Below are 19,483 nucleotides of genomic sequence, written 5' to 3' on the forward strand. Positions count from 1 at the left end.
TTGTATTCACTCCTTTTCGCTGTTGAATAGTACTCCACTGCATGAATATGCCACAATTAATTTATCTGTTTTCCTGTTGAGGGGCAATTGGGTTGTTCCAAGTGTTGTTTTGTTTTCTGTTAGAAATGGTGCTTCAATGACAATTCTTGCACGTGACTTGGTGTACATGGTATATTTTTAGTATTCTGACACAGTGCTATGTTATGTATGACCTCTTGCTGGGTCATAGGTATGTATGTCATCAAGTGTATTAGGTAATACCAAGCTGTTTCCAAAGTGGTTGTACCTAGTTATATTTTTATCAGCAGTGTACAGGAGTTCCACATTTTCTTTAAGGTTGGTATTATCCATTTTTCATTTGTTAATCTAGTAATTAATTAATTGTCATGTTCACTGTGCCGTGTAGTTCGAGACTGTTTATCATGGTACGTTGATCTCCATGTGCTGTGGAAACCATGTTGCGTGGTCTTACTCTTTTCACAAATCATAGGCTAAAATTTGGTGTCCTCAATTTCCATGTTTGCACTGACCAAGTAGTGGCAGCCTGGAACATCATGGCTATCACACTACGTACCACATGGGGTAAAATGCCCAGTCTGGAAAAGCAGACACTCATTTTTATCACGTCAGACTAGACACAGTAAAAAGAAGAAAGACAAGTGGCTGTAAAAAGAAAAAGCAGAAGTGTAACCCTTGTCCTTGGTCTTTTTCTCTGGGGAAATAATAAGTACGCAGTGCAGGTGCTGAACAGAGTTGTTGGTTGAGAGAAAAGTCAAGTAGCTGACGGGGTGCACTTTACAGTAATTTAGAAGGGACAAGCCGATTATTGCCCCATTCGTTGGAGCTTGATTTTCCTGACCCTGATGACATTCTCCGTGCCCTCACTCTCCTGGTCTACTAGTTCCCTTCTGTTAAGACCTGTGAGGAGCTGAGGGGCGAAGGTCTAGAACTCTTTCAAGATAAATTGAAAGAAAATTGAGCTTCCTGTTTGGGGAAAATAAACAATTGGAAGAGCCAAGCACTTACATTTTTCTCATGAAAGATGATCTTTCTTGCTGGCCTGGCCAATTCAGGGGTTTGGCCGAGCAGAAGGGCCCCACCCTTCAATAGCCCTGTGGATTCTGCTCCTGACCATCTGGTTAAACTAGAAATTCAGAAACGGTACATGAATGTGAATAATCAAGATTTACCTGGAGAGGGGCTTCCCTGGTGGCGCAGTGGTTGAGAGTCCGCCTGCCGATGCAGGGGACGCGGGTTTGTGCCCTGGTCCGGGAAGATCCCACATGCCGCGGAGCGGCTGGGCCCGTGAGCCACGGCCGCTGAGCCTGCGCGTCCGGAGCCTGTGCTCCGCAACGAAAGAGGCCGCAACAGTGAGAGGCCCACGTACCGCAAAAAAAAAAAAAAAAAAAAGATTTACCTGGAGAAATACAGAACGTCTGTTTGTACAAAGGAGAGGTACAGGAGGAAAGGAATCCATCTACTACATCCATCTCTGCCTCTCACCTTCCTCCCGCTCCACTTCCCCTCCTCACTGGCCCATCACTAGGTCTGGTGAGGGGATGAAGGTGAGCAGTGGATGAAGCCAGGAGGGGACAAAGGCAGTGAGGAGAGTGGCACCCTGCTTTTAAGGGGACTTCTGGATGGCCTGATGTCAGAACTGCATTGTTGGGAGGTTGTTAAATTTGTTCCTAGCTGACCTTTGAGTACATCTTGATTTTGTTTGAAAGCATCTGGCTATCAGCACAACTCCTGACACCATCAACCTCATAAAGGGACCATGCTGTACAATGGAGATCCTCTCCCCTTTTCCAGATCTCCTATCTGTCTCTATCCCTAATGACCTTGCCTAGAGAATTGTCTTCCCATTTTACACAGATCTTCAGGAAAACTGAATTCTAACTCTCAAAGTAAACTGTTACCACTGTGTCACTGTCATCTTGATATTTATTTAAAACCATTTGGGGGAGAGGAGTGAGGAGAAACTACACAAAAACACCATTTTCGTATAACAATCCTTTAAGTGGAAAAGTTTATCCATGACTTTATCCAAATGAGCAGAAAGTCCCAAAGAGACTTTCAGATGGAATTGATTATTCTGCTTTTCCTTGAGCTCAGGAAGGGGACAGCATGACACCTGCTGAAAACAAGGACTGTATGTGTTCAGGACAACAGGAAATAGTGACCAGCCAGAAGCTTGCCCTGACCTGATTATAAATCTGGTTACAGAAGAAAGCAGCTGGAAAGCAATTTGCATGTCCAATAGGTTTCACTATTAAAGTTTACACAACGTGGAGTGATCGGCCAAGCCGGCTGGCTACCCAGGTCACATGACTATGTAGAAACACGAAACTTGACTACATGCTCAAGCAAGTTTTACTTCTTCCTCGTGCAGGGGTGTCTGCCAGCAGCCTGCAGTCTCAGAAATCAGACTCAAGTGACTAGGACTCTTGAGATCAAAGGCTTACCATGCTACTCCCCAGGACAGCCAGGGACTGCTGACGTGACCACTGGACAGTGATCTGTGGTTCGTATAGTTACCAAAAATAATGGATAAGCTTAATAAAATAACTGTCCCCGCCAGTCAGAAGTTGAGGTAAGATTTTCGCCATCCAATACTTTTCCTTCTTCTTCTCCTTTATTTATTTATTTTTTTTCAGTCATCTTACTGCATCTCAGAAATACTGAAATCCTGGAATACTTTGCTAGCTGTAAGGCAGTGGGGTGTCAATTGCTATAGGGAAAGGGACTTGCATTTTTAAAGAAATGTGTAGGAACAAGTGAGCTTACTCTAGCTGGCTTTGCCAGTGATGGATTGAAGTGTAAAGCTTTGAAGAGAAAAGAAAAAAGAAAAGCCAAGGGCTTAGACTCTACCAATGGTCAGCTTGGAGAGTCTGAACACAGCAAGCTTTTCTAAAAAGAGTTTGGTCTAATCTGAGTACTCAAATATTTCATTGTGGATTACTATTTAATGTTAAAGATTGTTGTAATAATTTGTATCCGTTGTCGTTTTACTATCTCATTTATTTTGTGGCTGTATGTCACAAGTGTTTTGGGGAGATTAGATCTGTTTTTCCAGTGTCTTCATGTCAGTGTAACAATCATCTATAAAAAGCCACTTAGAAAGAATAAATAAACCAGAAGTGTCCCAAGGGAAAAGAATCAAGAAACTCTTCTGACTTATAGAAGAAAAGACTTCCCAAATTTTTATTTTGAAGATTTTCTTTTTGTCTCATTGTGACAACATCATGGCTTTTTGAGACTGGAACTTTTAAGTGTTCAATGAGTGTTTTATATTTCAGCTACCACTTGAACTTCAGTTTTTCACAGGGTGATGTGACACGGGTAGCAAGGAAGTTATCAGAAATGATAAGGAGCTAGAGAATCAGAGCTTTTGAGACAGAATTTAAGAGAAATTAGTCTGAGAATGGCAGAGGGACAGCCCTTCACAGTTAGAATATGGGTCATATAGCTGGTAGGCACTTGGTAAATGATAGTTTGAAACGAACTGCTGGTCTGGAATCAAGAGGCAGCATGGCCGCGGTCAGCCCTTTCAAGGGTGTGCTGGTAAGGAGACAAAAAGCTTCCTCAGTCTTGCCCTTGGTCTCACGTTGCTACACCGTCATGGGAGGTGGGTAGGTAAAACAGTGCAAGTAGTAAGTGACTCAGTGAGTATAAGAAGTGAATTGGAGTAGCTGGAGAGGTTTTAACAGAGAAGACGCTTCAAGTGCTAAGCTTTGTCAAAGTAAATGAACAAACAAAATCAAATAAAAACGAACATGTAGATGTTGAGAACGGAGTCGTGGTTACCAGAAGTGAAGAGACAGGGGGCGGAGGGTGAAATGGGTAAAGGAGGTCAAGTGTATGGTGATGGATGAAAACTAGATTTTTGGTGGTGAGCACACTATGGTACATACAGAGGTAGAAATATAATGTTGTAAAAGTGAAAGGTACATAATGTTATAAACCAATGTTACCTCAATAAAAATAAATAAATAAATAAAGAGCTAGGCTTTGAGAGGCAGGTAAGATAAAAGAAGTTGGAGAATTGGAGGGAAAGCCTGATGTGCTGGGAGGGAGGAAAGACGGAAGCTGACGCTGGGAGCTGGACTTGACTAGGTCCATTTGTAGGATGATGAGGAGAGTCTTCTGCCCAACAGAGGCTGTAGAATAGGCCTGTGGGACCAGAAAGTCCTCAAAAGGTTAGATGCGTAGGGTGGGGCCAGATCACAAAGGGCAGAGAGGGCTCTAACCACGGAGGGCTGGAGAACGGTTTATACAGTGACAGATGTCATGCCAGCGGGCTTAAGGGAGGTTGGCAGGATGGACTGGAGGGGGCGGAACCTGGAGGCAGGGATGCTCAGTTAGAGGGGCGGTTAAGTAACCCAAGCCTCTAGTGCTGCAGGCCTGGACTTGGGGCAGAGCAGTGAAAAGGGAGAGCGAAGGAAAGACATGCCAAAGAAACTAACAAGGCATAGATATTAAGATTTCTCCCAAATGAGCAAGAGGGTTTAGAAGGTCCTTTTCAGAGATATTCCATAACCTAGGCCTATACTAAGTCTTAGAACCTCTTTCAGGATATCCAGATGGGGATTTAAATAAAGAGAAGCAACAGAACCTAAATCACTTTATGATCCTTCCCTCAGGGACAAAGTTCAGCTTTGTCACAGAGCAGTCGATAGACAACATACAACACTAGATTAGAGGGTAGAAAACCAAAACCATATTGTGGATAATCATATACTACATTCATCTGCTCAGGCAAAAGTAACTTTTTTTTTCTACTTGGTTACTGAGTTGTTTTTACAGAATTGGCCTGTTTTAATAAAATGTGCACTGTCGATGTGAAACGTTTCAAAGAAATGAAATTGTAAACACAGTGAACTTGAAGCACCATTTTAAATCTTTTCTGTAATTAGATGGGATGGCGAGGAATAGGTCAATGAATACTTGATCCCTGTGGTTTGTATCCTCTGTCCCGACAGGTTATCACCAATTCAGAATGTTGCCAGCTGTGTAATTATTTGGCATCAGATGACAGTATAAGTGAAGATCTGTGTTCATACTCTTAGGTTTATCAAAGTTTATATGATAATTTGCTTAAATTCTTAGCCAGAAAAAACAGAGAGATAGTGAGTGTCCATCAAGGGGGAGTAAAAAGGATGACCCTGATCTAGGGGGTGTATTCCCAGGGCTGGAAAGAGACTAGAGGCAGAAGGAGTGACCAGGAGGGAGGGAAAGTAGAGTCAGCTAAGAAAAAGAGAGCAGGCATGATTGGAAAAAAAAAAAAAAAAGATTCTCAACATGAAGGAGAAAGAGAAGGTTCCAGATGGACCTTCCCAGATGGACAGCTGGGGATGAGTAGTCAGCCTGAGAGTTTCTACTGCAGAGGAATTGAGAAAGGCGAAGTGGTTAAGTTGTATGTGACCACAGAAATGTGTGAGCACAGATTCTTGCTTTTTTTCTCCCTTTGGGGCACTACATGAAGTCGGTTTCTCTGTTAATGGGAATTCAAAAACTCTCAGGATCTTTTAATTGATTCTTAGCCATGATTTTCCCTGGATTTTATAAGGTAACGATATCATCAGAAACTCAGCTCAGACCTGGGGTCTCAATCCTTCCACAGTAAGTATTCCTATTCATAAAAATATTACACTCCTAGGTAAACGTTTCAACATTTACAGTCCTGAATCACAATGACTATATTCCTTTCAAGTTAGTGAAACTAGTTTGTAAGGGAAATTTTACGTTTTTATATTTTTAATAACCTCCCAGATGACTCATCGTCTGTGCGTGTGTATTTTTCTTTGTAGCTCCCACAAACACATACTCACTTATTTTTACAAATGGAAAAAGTCTTTGACACAGGTGTGGTCAAGCCAAGTCTCCCTAATCCTTATATTATTGGTTGAAGAGTATGGTATTTTTCAGTCAAACTAACATATGTGTGAGTTTAGGAAAGTTTACTTAAATTCCCTGGTCCCGGCTACTTCAGCTGAAAAGATAGAGATAATAACAGCACCGATCCCACAGGGCTGTTGTAAGGATTAGAGTGATCCTGGTACATAGTAATTACTGGATTGAAAAATGGTGGTTATTTAATATCTTATTGTTATTCTTATTAATTCTATAGGTGTGCAATTGATTTTCTGAACAGAAACATAGTACTTTACGTTGATCCTTGATAAATTTCATGTCAGTTTCAGTTCTTCTTTTTAGCTATTTTGTCTATTTTACCTGTTGCTTCTGACATCTGTGGCATTTAGCTTTGCATGGGCTGTGACGTGACAAACGTCCCTTCTCTGCCCTAATCTAAGTGGCTAATAAACTGTTGAGCATGACAGAGCCCTGCCATGGGTGTCTGGGTCTCACGGCTAGGGCTCTCATTTGGAGATCCTATTTGACAGATCCTGGGACATGATTTTTCTTCTCAGGTCTTGGAATCCTCAATTGGCATTTCCAGTTACTTGACTTTTCAAGTTCAATTCTTCAGAAACAGAGTTATCTTCTTTTCACCTTTCTGCCACTAGATCTCTCTCTGGTCCTCCCTGTTTCTGTCAATGGTGTCATCATCAACTCTAAGCCTGATGCATCCTTTCCTCTGTACCTCCACTCACCTAACACAACCTCTAGTCTTTCTTTCATGATGCTTCCATATATGCCCTTTTCTTTCCTTTTCTACCACACCATCCTGGTTAGGTCCTCATCACCCTGTGTCTCCCAGCTACAAAATGAGGAGTTTGGATCTGACAATTCTCAAAGTCCCTCTCAGCTCTGATGCTGTGTGATCCTTTAGCCATGAAGACCATGCTTGAAATGTTACATCCTCTAAGGCTACCATTTCATCCCATGACCCTCAGGAAATATTTCCTGATGGAATTATCAACTTGTTTGAGATAGTTTTCAAAATATTTTCAAACTCTTTTCTTACAAAGTTTTTGAAAACTGCCCAACTCAGAACACTGGGAACAGAGGATTAATCTAGACAGCATCCAGACGCATCATCTAGAAGGTAGCTATGATGTATTTAGAAGGACAAAGCAATTGGTACCCAAAAGGTCAGGATTCCGATTGCCAATTACGAGCTATGGGTCCTGATGAAATCACTCAACTTCTCTAAGCCTCAGTTTTCCTCAACTGTCAAATAAAACTAGAGATGCCTTCCTCACAGGCTTGTTGTGAAGGCATGGGCTAAAGTGCCCAGAATATTTGTCACATGGTCAGTATAACAAGTAAATAAAAAGTAAATACAACAATCAGTACTTTAACCCACCCTTCATGAGTGACCATCTGTTCTCTCTCTTCCTACTCACGGTAGAAGATCCAACCCCCTTTAACTGGAGGGCAAGCAGAGCAGGAAGCTGCCCAGGGGCTCACAGTGGGTGGATAGAGCACATCCTGAATACAAGTGTATCTCGGGCATCTCTCTTCTCATTCTTTTATAAGTTTAGATCAGAGGCCAGTGCTGAGGTGGGAGGGCAAGAGGAGGCACAGCATCTAATGGTAGAGATAAGATAGACTTCCCAGGAAGTATGGTTTCCTATTCTCCTCACACTGCCTACCTGCCTTATGTCAGCTGAGAACCTGCACAACTAGGCTATATTGTGTTGTACCAATGGATGCAATTCTCAGACAAGGTCTCTGTCTTCTCATGGGCAAGCTACATGGGAGCCACTTTAGACATTTGCTTAGTGTTTGTGGATTTCAGGATCATCACGTAGGAAAACTCAAGGCACTCTTTCTCATCCACTCTGGGCATGGGTCTGCCAGGAAAATGCTAAACCAGAGTCCACATATTCAAGCACCCTCTCTTCTGGATCCAATAATCACCTGAACAATATGTGCTGTGGCTGAACAATTCCTCCCTCTTCGTGCAACCTGTCCCCAAAGTGGCTATGATGCAATTAATTCGGTTTCCAAGAACTGAACCACAATTACACTCTAGCCCTGCCTCTTACATCACTGGACGGGAGGAGATTGGGCTGGTACCAGATGCCTTAGGCACACATTTACAATCTCTCGGTTTTCCCCCACAGATGATTAACCTCATCTGTTCTGTGGAGAATTTACTTATTTGGTGCCTTTTCAAAGAGGATCTTACTATTGCCCTCATGCAATGACATGAAGGAATCTAGGCTTGTTAAAGAAAACATGAATAAGAAAAAAAAGAAATTAAATAATAGCTTGTTATAGAGATATTGAAACACTGGATGGCTTTCTTTGGCTTTTTAATAAACCCCATAGAAGGTATCTCCTTCTGCCCTCCCCCAAGACATAGCTGCATCATTTAGATCAGTGGTTCTCCACCAGGGACAATTTTGCCCTCCAGGGGACATTTGACTATCCCACTTGGGGAGGGGGTGCTGCTCGCACCTCGTAGGTAGATGCCGGGGTGCTGCTAAACACCCTGAACTGTGCAGAGCAATCCTTACAGCAAAGTATTATCTGGCCCAAAATGTCAATAGTGCTGCATCTGGGAAACTCTGATCGAGACCAAGTGGAATGAATTCTGTGTAGAGCAGGAAGCACAGATTCACTTGCATGTGCTTATAGTGACAGTATGTATTCATAATACATAGCTTTGCAATTGATGTGGCCTCTGCTTGCTGGACTGATTTTCCTCTGTCTGGGATGATTTGGGTCAGGGGTTGCCAAGGGGAAAGTTCAGAAGTGCTTGAGCCTATATTTCAATGAGTTGTTTTTGAAAAAAAGAATTTTTAGTGTCAAACAAAACTAGATTCCAGGAACTCCACGCACCACTGAAGCATAAGTTGTTCTCTCCTGGATAGAGAAGTGAGAGCAGGAAAAGATTTCCAGACATCATGTCGCCTTAGAATAGTATGTTTCTACCTCTCTAAGTAGACTGGGCAACTTGAGTGGACACCACTAGAGTTAGGATAAAAAGTCAGTCAGACTCCGATTCTGTAGGTTAGTGGTCACAGGGGCTGCCGCTGCCTCCCCATCAGACACATTGTGTCTCTTACTTTGTGATTTGGATCCATCAGGTCCCCTTAAATCTCACTGACCTGGAACCATTCTGCTTCTTTAAGGTGACCCTGCACCTCTCTATTTGCTCCCTTAGGTGTTGATGTCTAAGCTCTCAGAAACAGCTTTAGTTTTCTCATTCCACGTACCTGCTCAGCTTCCTAAGCCTCCAGGGACCAAGCACACAGTTAGAGGTTAAGAGGATGGCACACCTGTGGCTCCAGAAATGGGCCCCCCCTGCAGATTGGGTGGAATTCCAGCCCCATCCAAGTCCTGCCTCCAGATCCAGGGAGCCGTGAACCCTGAAGCGTGCTCCAGCTAACTGTCCGCTAGGTCCCACTGACCTCGAGGCTCCCCAGCACGCTGTAGCGAAGCAGCTTTTGTGCCGGGCTCTGATGTTGGAGCACAGGTCCCCTGGTCTGCGGTGGAAACCCTCCCTCAGAGAAGCACACCTCCTGCTGTGGGCTGAGCCTCTTGCTGGCTCATGTGCTCCCATTCCCAGTTCTGCGTCCCTCAGTGGGCAAGCTTGTCTTCCTTCCCACGCCTGTACCTCGCTCCACAGCTGAGGACTGTCTGCTCCCAACAACTCCTCCCTCCAGCTCCTCGTTGTTTGACCCGCCTTCTCCTACCTGTCCTGTCTCACCTCCCTTCCGAAAGGTCATCCATCAGCAGCTATATCTGCAGGCTGATTTTCCACTCAGGTGTTTTCACAACCCTTTTACAGCATCATGGTCTAGGCCCCCAAACAGGCCGTAGTCCCTCAGTCCAGCATGGCTTGTTTCAATGCTCATTTCCACAGCAAGGCATGGAAGCCAGCTTAAGGGATGTATTGCATGTCCTTGATGGGCGGTGCTTCCCTGTTGGCCACTTTCCCGAAAAAGGAGCTCGTTATCCCGGGGGCGTCTCTGCCTCCCAGCAGGCTAGCTGGGGGCCCCAGATCTCCTCCAGGTTTCAACACTCCCCACAGTGTAGGGAATACACAGCAGAGGCCACCAAGTTTCCTGGGCCTGTGCTGTGCAGTCTCACAGGGCCCCATGCTTGGTTTAATGTCTGCTGTTGCAGTCTTAAGATTCTCAATAATTTTCAACTAGTAGCCCTGCATTTTCATTTTACACCGAGCCCCAGAAATTAGGTAGCCAGTGCTGGCCACAAGTTCCGTGAGCCCCCTCGGCTGAGCCAGCTCTCCCTGCAGTGTGTCAGGACGCAAACATCAGTGGAGAAGCCTCCTCCTTTCCTCTCCCCAGCCCCCAAATCAGAAAGGTTTACAGGGCAAGTGAGAGGGAGCGGCCATCTCTCTAGTCCCTCAGGTAAGAGGCCCAGAGAGGTGAAGTCACTTATCCAAGCTCACACCAGAAAGGCCTAGTCTAGAACTACACCTCCATGTTTGCCTAGGAGGAGGGAGGAACAGCAGGCCACGCCTTCCTTTTTTTTTTTCCTGTGTTATTTACTGGCCAGTAAAACGTTCTAGCTTAGTCTGTGTTCTGTATTTTTCCGAGACTTTTTTTTTTTTGTTTAACTAAAAAGCAGCTAATTTACTAGTCAGAAACCCCAGTGAGGCCCTACAGAATATTACTGTCAGTATTTCATGCTATTATATGTTTCCAGGTCCAAACTTGAATTTCACACTGACTCAGTCATGTTTGGTACCCTACTGAGACTATATATTTTTCAAGGAATGCTCCCACAATTGTTCATGGAATCTGAGAGTGAGTTATAATTAAAAAGAGCAGAGTTGATCTTATGTGTAGACTAAGCATACAGGACCATGTTGTATAATTTAAGAAGGGCCCCAGAAAGGTGTTTTTTGCTGAACTTTGGAATCAGGCAGACCTAGGTTTGAATGCTTGCTCTGTACTCCCTTGTTCTTGGTCTTTGAGAAGGTTACTTAATCCTTTTTAGCCTCAGCTTTTCACCTGGAAAATGGGAATAATAATATATAATATAATAAGGGTGTTGTAACAGTAAACATATTAAATAGAGAGTAAAAGTTCAGTCAATGTCCCCTCTGCACAAGTCCCTCCTGGCCTGGGCTCTCCTGTTGCCCCAGTTGTGTCATTAGAGAGACATCCTCCTGGGATAAGGCGTGTCTCAGAGTCCTGGTCCAAACTTAAACATCACTATGTGTAATAGGTTAAGGCATTAAGCCTTAGCTGTCACTAACATCCAAGTGGGAGTCTAACAGCTCAGACCGTGGGGACAGAGAGCTGTGCTCTTCTGTCTCCAGCACAGAGGTGGCTCAGTCTATGGTTGTTAGTTGAAAGAAGGGGACATTGTTCAGGAAAGTGGTGATAAGAAGGAGGGGAAGGTCAGAGGAGGGAGACCACACCTAAGTAAAGGGAGTTCCCAGCGGGGAGGCTGTGGCTGAGGTTGCTTGGACCAGAGGATTAGAGAGTTGAGCTCAAAGGTAGAAAGAAATGCCTCCCCCATTGACTATGTTGTTGCTGTTTACTTTACAACTTCACTTGGTTCAAAGTGCAAAAACTGCAGGGTGAAGAGTTTGTTTAAGCATGTTTGACATATTAATGACCATACCTAATCCTGGACAGGAAGGAAACAGTCATTTTAGTGCAAATAACTACAGTAGAATCAAATACAAACATGAGAAATATACTTTCAAAAAGGAGCATGGCAAATGTAATACCACATCACTGGAAAACTGGGCCCTCTACATACATGTAACTATTTTGCCTTTTGAATTGTCTTTACAGCCTGTTCAGGGTCAAAATCTGCTTTTTACAACTGAAAACCTTTTGATTTCATGTCATCACCACATTTACAGATTATTTCAGTTGCCCAACCAATCCCAGATGACTGGTCAGATTCACCTGATGAATGCTGAAAACAACTCCTAACATGACTAAAACAAAAGTTATTCATGTGCCTCAAAAGTAAATTGGAAAAAAAAATCAGCTTTAAAATTGTTAATGACTACTTGGGGTGAGGAACTGCTCTGCAACTAATTAGTGGTGGTGATTGCACAGCACTGTGAATTTACTAAATGCCACTGAATTGAACACTTTGAAATGGTGGAATGATGAATTTTTGATAATGAAATTATTTTCCATATTTACCATAAAATATTATGAGGATCCATGATCTTTTTTTTTTTTTTTTTTTTTTTTTTTTTTGCACTATGCGGGCCTCTCACTGTTGTGGCCTCTCCCGTTGTGGAGCACAGGCTCCGGACGCGCAGGCCCAGCTGCTCCGCGGCATGTGGGATCTTCCCGGACCGGGGCACGAACCCGTATCCCCTGCATCGGCAGGCGGACTCTCAACCACTGCGCCACCAGGGAAGCCCCATGATCATATTTTTGTTCGACCAATTAGATACTGTATCAAAGCTGTTTTTTTAAAAAAAAATGTATTAACTGGGGAATTCCCTGGCAGTCCAGTGTTTAGGACTCAGGGCTTTCTCTATCGTGCGCCCGGGTTAGATTCCTGGTTGGAGAACTAAGATCTCGCGAGCCGCGCGGTGCGCCCAAAAAAATAAAAAATGTATTATCGATAAATGTTTCTGGATGGTAAACATTTAAGAATGTCAATGCTTCCTTCCACTTCAATCCCTACACGTGATATTCCCCAATATCTTTTTTTCACTAAGATCCCAAAGAAATGAGCTTCAGTCAAATTTTTTCAATGTATCGGCAATACCATTCTGCAAAATCTCTCTTTACTCCCTGAAAATATCTTTGCTTTTAGCTATAGAAATGAATGCCCAGACAAGTGGGTGTACCATGTAGACACAGCCAAGGCTCATGTTTTTTCTACATTAAGGCTAATTTTTTAAAGAACACGCTCAAATTCTTAAAACATATTCCTTTTCTAGAATTACATAGGATTATATTTTCAGAATTTTATGAAAATGATTAGAGTTACTTATTTATCCTTGAGTCTTACAAATTTGAGAATCATCAGTTTCACACAATAATTTTCATGCTGTTAGAGGAAAAACTGTAAACATCACAAAATTCCTGCTACCAGCAACTAGTTAGAACAAGAAGCAAATCAGAGCCCAGGGACTTCCCTGGTGGCGCAGTGGATAAGAATCCACCTGCCAATGCAGGGTACATGGGTTCGAGCCCTGGTCCAGGAAGATCCCACATGTCGTGGAGCAACTAAGCCCGTGCGCCACAACTACTGAGCCTGCGCTCTAGAGCCCATAAACGACAACTACTGAGCCTGCGCACCACAACTACTGAAGCCCGCGCACCTAGAGTCTGTGCTCCGCAACAAAAGAAGCCACTGCAATGAGAGACCACACACCGCAGCGAAGAGTAGGCCCCGCTCTCAGCAACTAGAGAAAGCCCGTGCGCAGCAACGAAGACCCAAAGCAGCCAAAAATAAATAAATTTATATTTAAAAAAATAGGCTTAAAAAAAAAAATCAGAGCCCAGTACAGGATTAAGTAACAGGACCTCTGGGGGTTCTTCCAAACCCATGAGCCTCCCTTAATGTTTTTGCTTTTCACAACCTGCTTTCACATGTTTTAGGAAGAAGCTTCCCTCTATCCCAGCCCCTCCCTGCTGTGTGGGTGAGTGAGAGCAAGCACCAGCAAGAGGAAGGAAAGTGCTGCATCCCTACAGACCCCTAAAATCTGGGAGGGGGGGAGCCTGACAATTTCTGCTGTCACATCAAGGGGCAAATCTTCTAAGAACTTTTTACAGCTAGTATAACCTAGTTTCCTGTCATCTCATCAGTGTCAGAGCGGTGTGGCCCAAGCCTCACTGCCTCTGATAGGGTAGAGTGTGCCAGGAGTTTTTTGGAAAGGAATCAGGGTATTAGTAGGATCATCCTTGGTCCTGGTTATGCCAAGTCAGCCCAATTTCGGTCTGCTTATAACCGAGATCAGCAATCTAGATATGCCAGAGACTACCACAAAATATTTGCAGATCTCAGTGGGAAAAAAAGAAGGAAATGGTGGAGCGTCTGCAGAAACTTGAAAATTACTTTCTCTGGTTAATAGGTGGTTAGTAAGACAACGCAGGCTGCGAGATGCTCACGTGCAAGGTGCACACATGCCCCTACTCCAGGACTCTTAGGTGGCCTTTCTGACTAGGGTGATAAGAAGGGCACACAGGGATAGCTACCCAGGTCTCCTTGCAGCTGAGCTCAGCCACTCTGCTTGTAAGCCTGTTCCGGACCCAGAGAGCCCCTGCCACATTCCTTCCTGCCGCCTGCGTGCCCTGCCCTCTCTTTCCGCCTTTTCCTGCCATCTGTCTCTTCCTCTTTTTTCTCTGCCCCTCCCTAAAGACTGAAACAGGCCCCTAAGAGACCATGCAACCATCTAGCAACAAGTCTGACCTTGGGGACTAGTGGCAGGGCAGTGGGGGCACATGTGTTCCCGGTAAAACCCACTTGGCTGGGAGAGGGATTGGATGCCTTCTCCAGGGACGGAGAGGAAGGTGCCCAAAGAGGCCCGTGGTGAAGCTGGTCATCCACCCTGGTGAGGGGCCCAAGCTGAGACAAGTCAGCACATGTCATCCAGGGGTGATGAGAGCACGGGTTCTGGAGTCAGACAGCCCGATTTGGAATCCCAGCTCTGTTGTTTATTACATGTAGGACCTGGGGCAAATTACTTCTCTGGGCAAATATTTTCTCACTATAAAAATTAGGATAATCACAACAATGTGAATATACAATGCGTATGTGAATACACTACTGACTGTACACTTAAAATTGGTTACGATCGTAAATTTAAGGTTGTGTGGTTAGTTTTTATCACACTTTTTAAAATGGGGATAATAATAAGACCTACCTCACACGGTTGTGAGGGTTAAATGAGATAAGCACGCGAAGTACCTGGCACATAACACATGCTCAGTGAGTGCTGGCGTTCACTGTTGTCGCCATTGATTATCCAACTGACCACTAGCCTGGCTCACTGGGCTTGGACTGTAACCATGGCTCTGGGCTGTGGTATGAGAAGTTGGAAGGCACATCCCTGCCATGGAAAAGCTGCTCCTCTAGAAGGAGACTGAGACCATGTGTGGAAAGGGAAGGAGCAGGGTGTGAGGGAAAGAGCTGGGGGAATCCTCAATAATTGATCTTGGTGCAATGGGAAAATGTCTCTGGAATTTAGTGTCCTCCCTTCCAGTAGGAGGCTGACCCAGGATATTCCTAAAGTCTCTCTCACCACCAAACTTCTGTGACTACCTTGATAACAGGCAAAACTAGGAGTTGGGATTTCAGAGCTGCGTGGTCTGAGACCAGCCCGGTGACCTCCTGGGCCTTGTACCTGCATCTGTGAATGGGGCTGGGGGAGCTACCTCCCTCTTGGGAGGCTTCTCAGGTTATCACAGGATGGAAAGGACTTGCCAAAACTTCTGTCCCAGCTTCACCGTGGACTCGCTCTCCAGAAGGAAGCAGCTTTGGTTGCTGAATTTGCAAATCTAAATATAACACCAATAATACCACAGAAAGGCTGGCCTGGAGGAAATGGGGCATGAGGAAGCCAGGCCAGGGCTAGAAGAGGCTGTGGAAAGGACGGAGGAGGGAAGCTGGTGATAGGACAAGGTCTGCTGCATGCAAAAAACAGAATACTCACTAAAAAGTGGCATTCTGTTTCAAAATGACGGTCGGTAGCCAGACTTCAGTTTTGAGATGGAAGTTATCCAAAAGGAAGATATTTTGTGTGAATCAGAGAATTCCTACCCCCCACCCATCTGCCTCTCTCTGTCCTCTGGTCTGATATAAGTCATAGGCTTCTGTCATGTGATATGGTGGCAGAAGGGACCTTCCTCCTGCATTACCAGACACAGGGTTTGTGTTCAGGGTAGCTCTGGATCCACACATGCCCTACTCAGTCTGCACTCACTGAATATTTGTGGAGTAAATAAGTCAAATACATGTCTTACATAAAACAAATAATAATATTAAACTTTAAGGGGGAGGCCCCCCAAGTCAGTAAATCAAGAAATAATATTTTCATGCAATATTTTAAAAATCAAAATTAATGCAAAAAATTCCATGATGAACAAAATATTGGCATTTTAAATGAAGACAGGACCAGGGCTACTGACACGGCGCTGTGTTCCAGCACAGTCCTCTGTGAGAACTGTTGGCCTTGCGGCCATCAATTCTCTCTTCTGCCCAGCTGAGGCCCTGAAGGCCACTCCTAGTGTTACCCCACTATTTTGGGGATCCCACTGCTGTGGGCTTGGGCCAGGGCCCAGCAGAGTTGCCTTCCTACTGGTCTCTGAGTCACCAGTGTCACCATGCCTAGGCCCTCCTCCATTCTTCCACCCTAATCATGACACTCCTCTGAGTAAAGGTTTCCAAAGGCTTCCTGTTGCCCATAAATCCCATCTCCTTGGCCTGTCTAACAAGGTCCTTGACTCCCTGTATCCCCCCAACCCAGCCTCAGCTTTGACGGCACCTTCCCCCCATACCCCCAATTCCTGGCACTCTCAGCTTCTCACTAGACCCCAAACATCTCAGACAATTTCCTCTGAACCTTTGTAGTTGCCGTTCCCACTACTTAGCTGCTGTTCCTCACTCTTCTGCCTGGTGAATTTTTATTTTCCCATCAAGACCCAGCTCTCAGGTCACTTCATCTTAAAACCTCAAAGGAGTCACTCCCTTTTTAGGATTCTTACAGCTCTCTGATCTTCCCTGTTCCCAGCAAAGAATTATGAGTAGTTTTCACTTGTTATCTATCTGTATCACATGAATTTTAAAAAATTAGCTGTATTACTTTCATAAACTGAGCAAAAAAACTATTCTCAGTTTAGGACAAAAAAACAGTTTAAGATATAAAATACAAAAGATGTCATGTGAACCAAATCATAATTCAAAAATTGCTATAGCACTGGAGATTAAATGACTAAGTACTACGTGAGTGCTATGAATTCAGGATATATAGAAATATAATTTAGAGCTGCGAAAGACTTGAATGTCCGTGTAATCCAGCCTTCTCATTTTACAGGAGAAAATGAAGCATTAAGTGTGACAAGAATTGCTCAGATTTGCACAGCCAGGAAGCTTCAGAGATTAGAGTAGAATCTGCATCTCTAGACTCTCAATCCAGTGCTCTTTCCTTAAGTGGCCTCCCTTCCTGTGCCTTTCCTGTGTACAGATCAAGAAATGATCTGTAAGGGGAAAGGGATGACTTGAGCTGGGCCGTGGGCTGGTGGGATGGAATGGGAACAATTGTGTGTTCATAACAGTGGGTTAATTATGTCTAAAATGTTTGGTGTCCAAATTTTGAAGGCCTTTGAATGCCAAGCTAATGAGTTTTTACCTTATCCTGCAAGCAACAGGGAGACATCGAAGACTATTCATGAGTGGAATGACATGATAAAAGCAATTTAAGAAAATGAACATGGGGAAGGGGAGAGACTGAAGGTAGGGAGACAAGATGGGGGACCACAGAGGAATGAATAAAGAAGATGTGGTACATATATACAATGGAATATTACTCAGCCATAAAAAGAATGAAATAGGGCTTCCCTGGTGGCGCAGTGGTTAAGAATCTGCCTGCCAATGCAGGGGACACGTTCAATCTCTGGCCCGGGAAGATCCCACATGCTGCAGAGCAACTAAGCCCGTGTGCCACAACTACTGCCTGCACTCTAGAGCCTGTGCTCTGCAACAAGAGAAGCCATTGCAATGAGAAGCCCACGCACCGCAATGAAGAGTAGCCCCTGCTTGCCTCACCTAGAGAAAGCCCATGCACAGCAACGAAGACCCAACACAGCCAAAAATAAAAAACAAACAAATAAATAAATTTATTTAAAAAAAAGAATGAAATAATGCCATTTGCAGCAACATGGATGGACCTAAAGATTGTCATACTGAGTGAAGTAAGTCAGACAGAGAGAGAGAGAAATATTGTATGATATCGCTTATATGAGGAATCTAAAGAAAAATGATACAAATGAACTTATTTACAAAACAGAAACAGACTCATAGACTTGGAGAGCGAACTTGTGGTTGCCGAGGGGGAAGCGGGGCGGGGGGAATAGTTAGGGGGTTTGGGATTGACATGTACACACTGCTGTATTTAAAGTGGATGACCAGCACAGGGAACTCTGCTCAATGTTATGTGGCAACCTGAATGGGAGGAGAATTTGAAAAGGAGTGGATACGTGTGTATGTATAACTGAGTCGCTTTGCTGTACACCTGAAACTAGCACAACTTGTTAATCAACTATACTCCAATATAAAATAAAAAGTTAAAAACAAAAGATGAGGGACCACTGGCATAGTCCATCATCCATGAGATCACAATGGCTGTAGCTGAAGGAGTGGACAGGAGGGTACAGAGATGGGTAAGATGCATCTAAAGATGAATTGATGTAACTGGTGAGAGGAGATGAATAGTCAGTGAGAGAGAGAAAAAGTTAAAAAAAAAAAAAAAGCTTGGAAATTTCAAGCCTGAAGATCCAAGAACACCAGATTATTTAATTACTTGCTAAATTTAATAACAAAAATAAAATATACCATAAAATGATTAGTAGCATCTTAAAAAAGACATCCAGAGTCAATAATGAGATCATTTAAACTCAAGTAAAAGGGGGAAGTCAGCTAAAGAATCAGCAGACCTAGTGATGAGAGTTACATTTAAAAAAATCCGTTCATAGCGTGAAGTAGTTAAGAGACTGGATGTTCTCTTTGCCTCTCCATATACCAAAGACAATATTAGAGATATTTCTACTCCGATTTGATCTAAGAAACATAGAAGTTGGAGATACCAGGCCAGTTGTGAGGAGAACACAGGTAGATGTCCTAAGAGTACCCAACCAAGCAGGTGTAGCTAATTCACAGGCAGTCACCCTCGCAGTTCCGGGAACTCAGGGTGAGACTGAGTAACTCTCAGCCAAGAGTAACAAAAAGCCAGGCTTGATTCAATAGACATTGGGGTGCTGCAGGCCCTTGAGGAGGGAGCGGCCTGGTGAAAGCTGGGTTTTAGAAACATTAGCTGAATAGGCCCTGACACAGCTTCAGAGCGTGGATTGGAGAGGTACACGGGCGGAGGCAGCTTCTTCCTGGTGCAAAGGGGCAGCTGTAGGCGTGGATCTTGGCTGCAGGAGAAGGACCAGCCCCGCGCATACTGAAAGGATGAAACTCCAGAACTGGGCTTGAGGTTAAGATGTGGGGGGGAAGAAGGAGGAAGGAGTTGCCTGCTCTTTTTGTTTGTGAAGAGTTGCTTGAATATGAAACCCTCTTTAATCCATTCCGAAATCCAGATTAAATAGGGATTTTCTCAGATTAACATTGCTTTACATTCCACTTTTTCTAGAAAAACAGAGTGAAAAAAAATACACTAAAACCTGTCTTTTCATGGTCCTCTCTGAGTGCAATAAGAAGCTAAAAGGAAAACAAGATGTTTTCTGATTTTTTTTCTACTAAACTTTAAAAAAAAGCACTCTTGCAGATGATAGCATATTTTAAATCATGTCCTGTATATAATAAAAATTATTAGAAAGGTTTTTAGTGAAATATGTCTGTTTTTGGACTACTCTTTGCTGATCTGGCCACGTGCAGCTGCCCTCCCAGTGCC

At 43.9% G+C, this 19,483-nt stretch overlaps 1 protein-coding gene across 2 annotated transcripts in view; it reads left to right on the forward strand.

Annotated features, from left to right (window-relative positions):
* Positions 1 to 2,370: 2,370 nt before the first annotated feature.
* The window catches only part of BLNK (B cell linker), a 75,973-nt gene continuing 58,860 nt past the window's right edge, over positions 2,371 to 19,483 (forward strand). For both annotated transcript variants that reach the window (XM_060034398.1, XM_060034399.1), the window contains exon 1: positions 2,371 to 2,593. In XM_060034398.1, the coding sequence (XP_059890381.1) occupies positions 2,547 to 2,593 (47 nt within the window). In that variant the 5' untranslated portion in view covers positions 2,371 to 2,546. The remainder of the gene's footprint in view (positions 2,594 to 19,483) is intronic.

The sequence above is a fragment of the Delphinus delphis genome, chromosome 16 (assembly GCF_949987515.2).
Source record: "Delphinus delphis chromosome 16, mDelDel1.2, whole genome shotgun sequence".
Taxonomy (NCBI): domain Eukaryota; kingdom Metazoa; phylum Chordata; class Mammalia; order Artiodactyla; family Delphinidae; genus Delphinus; species Delphinus delphis.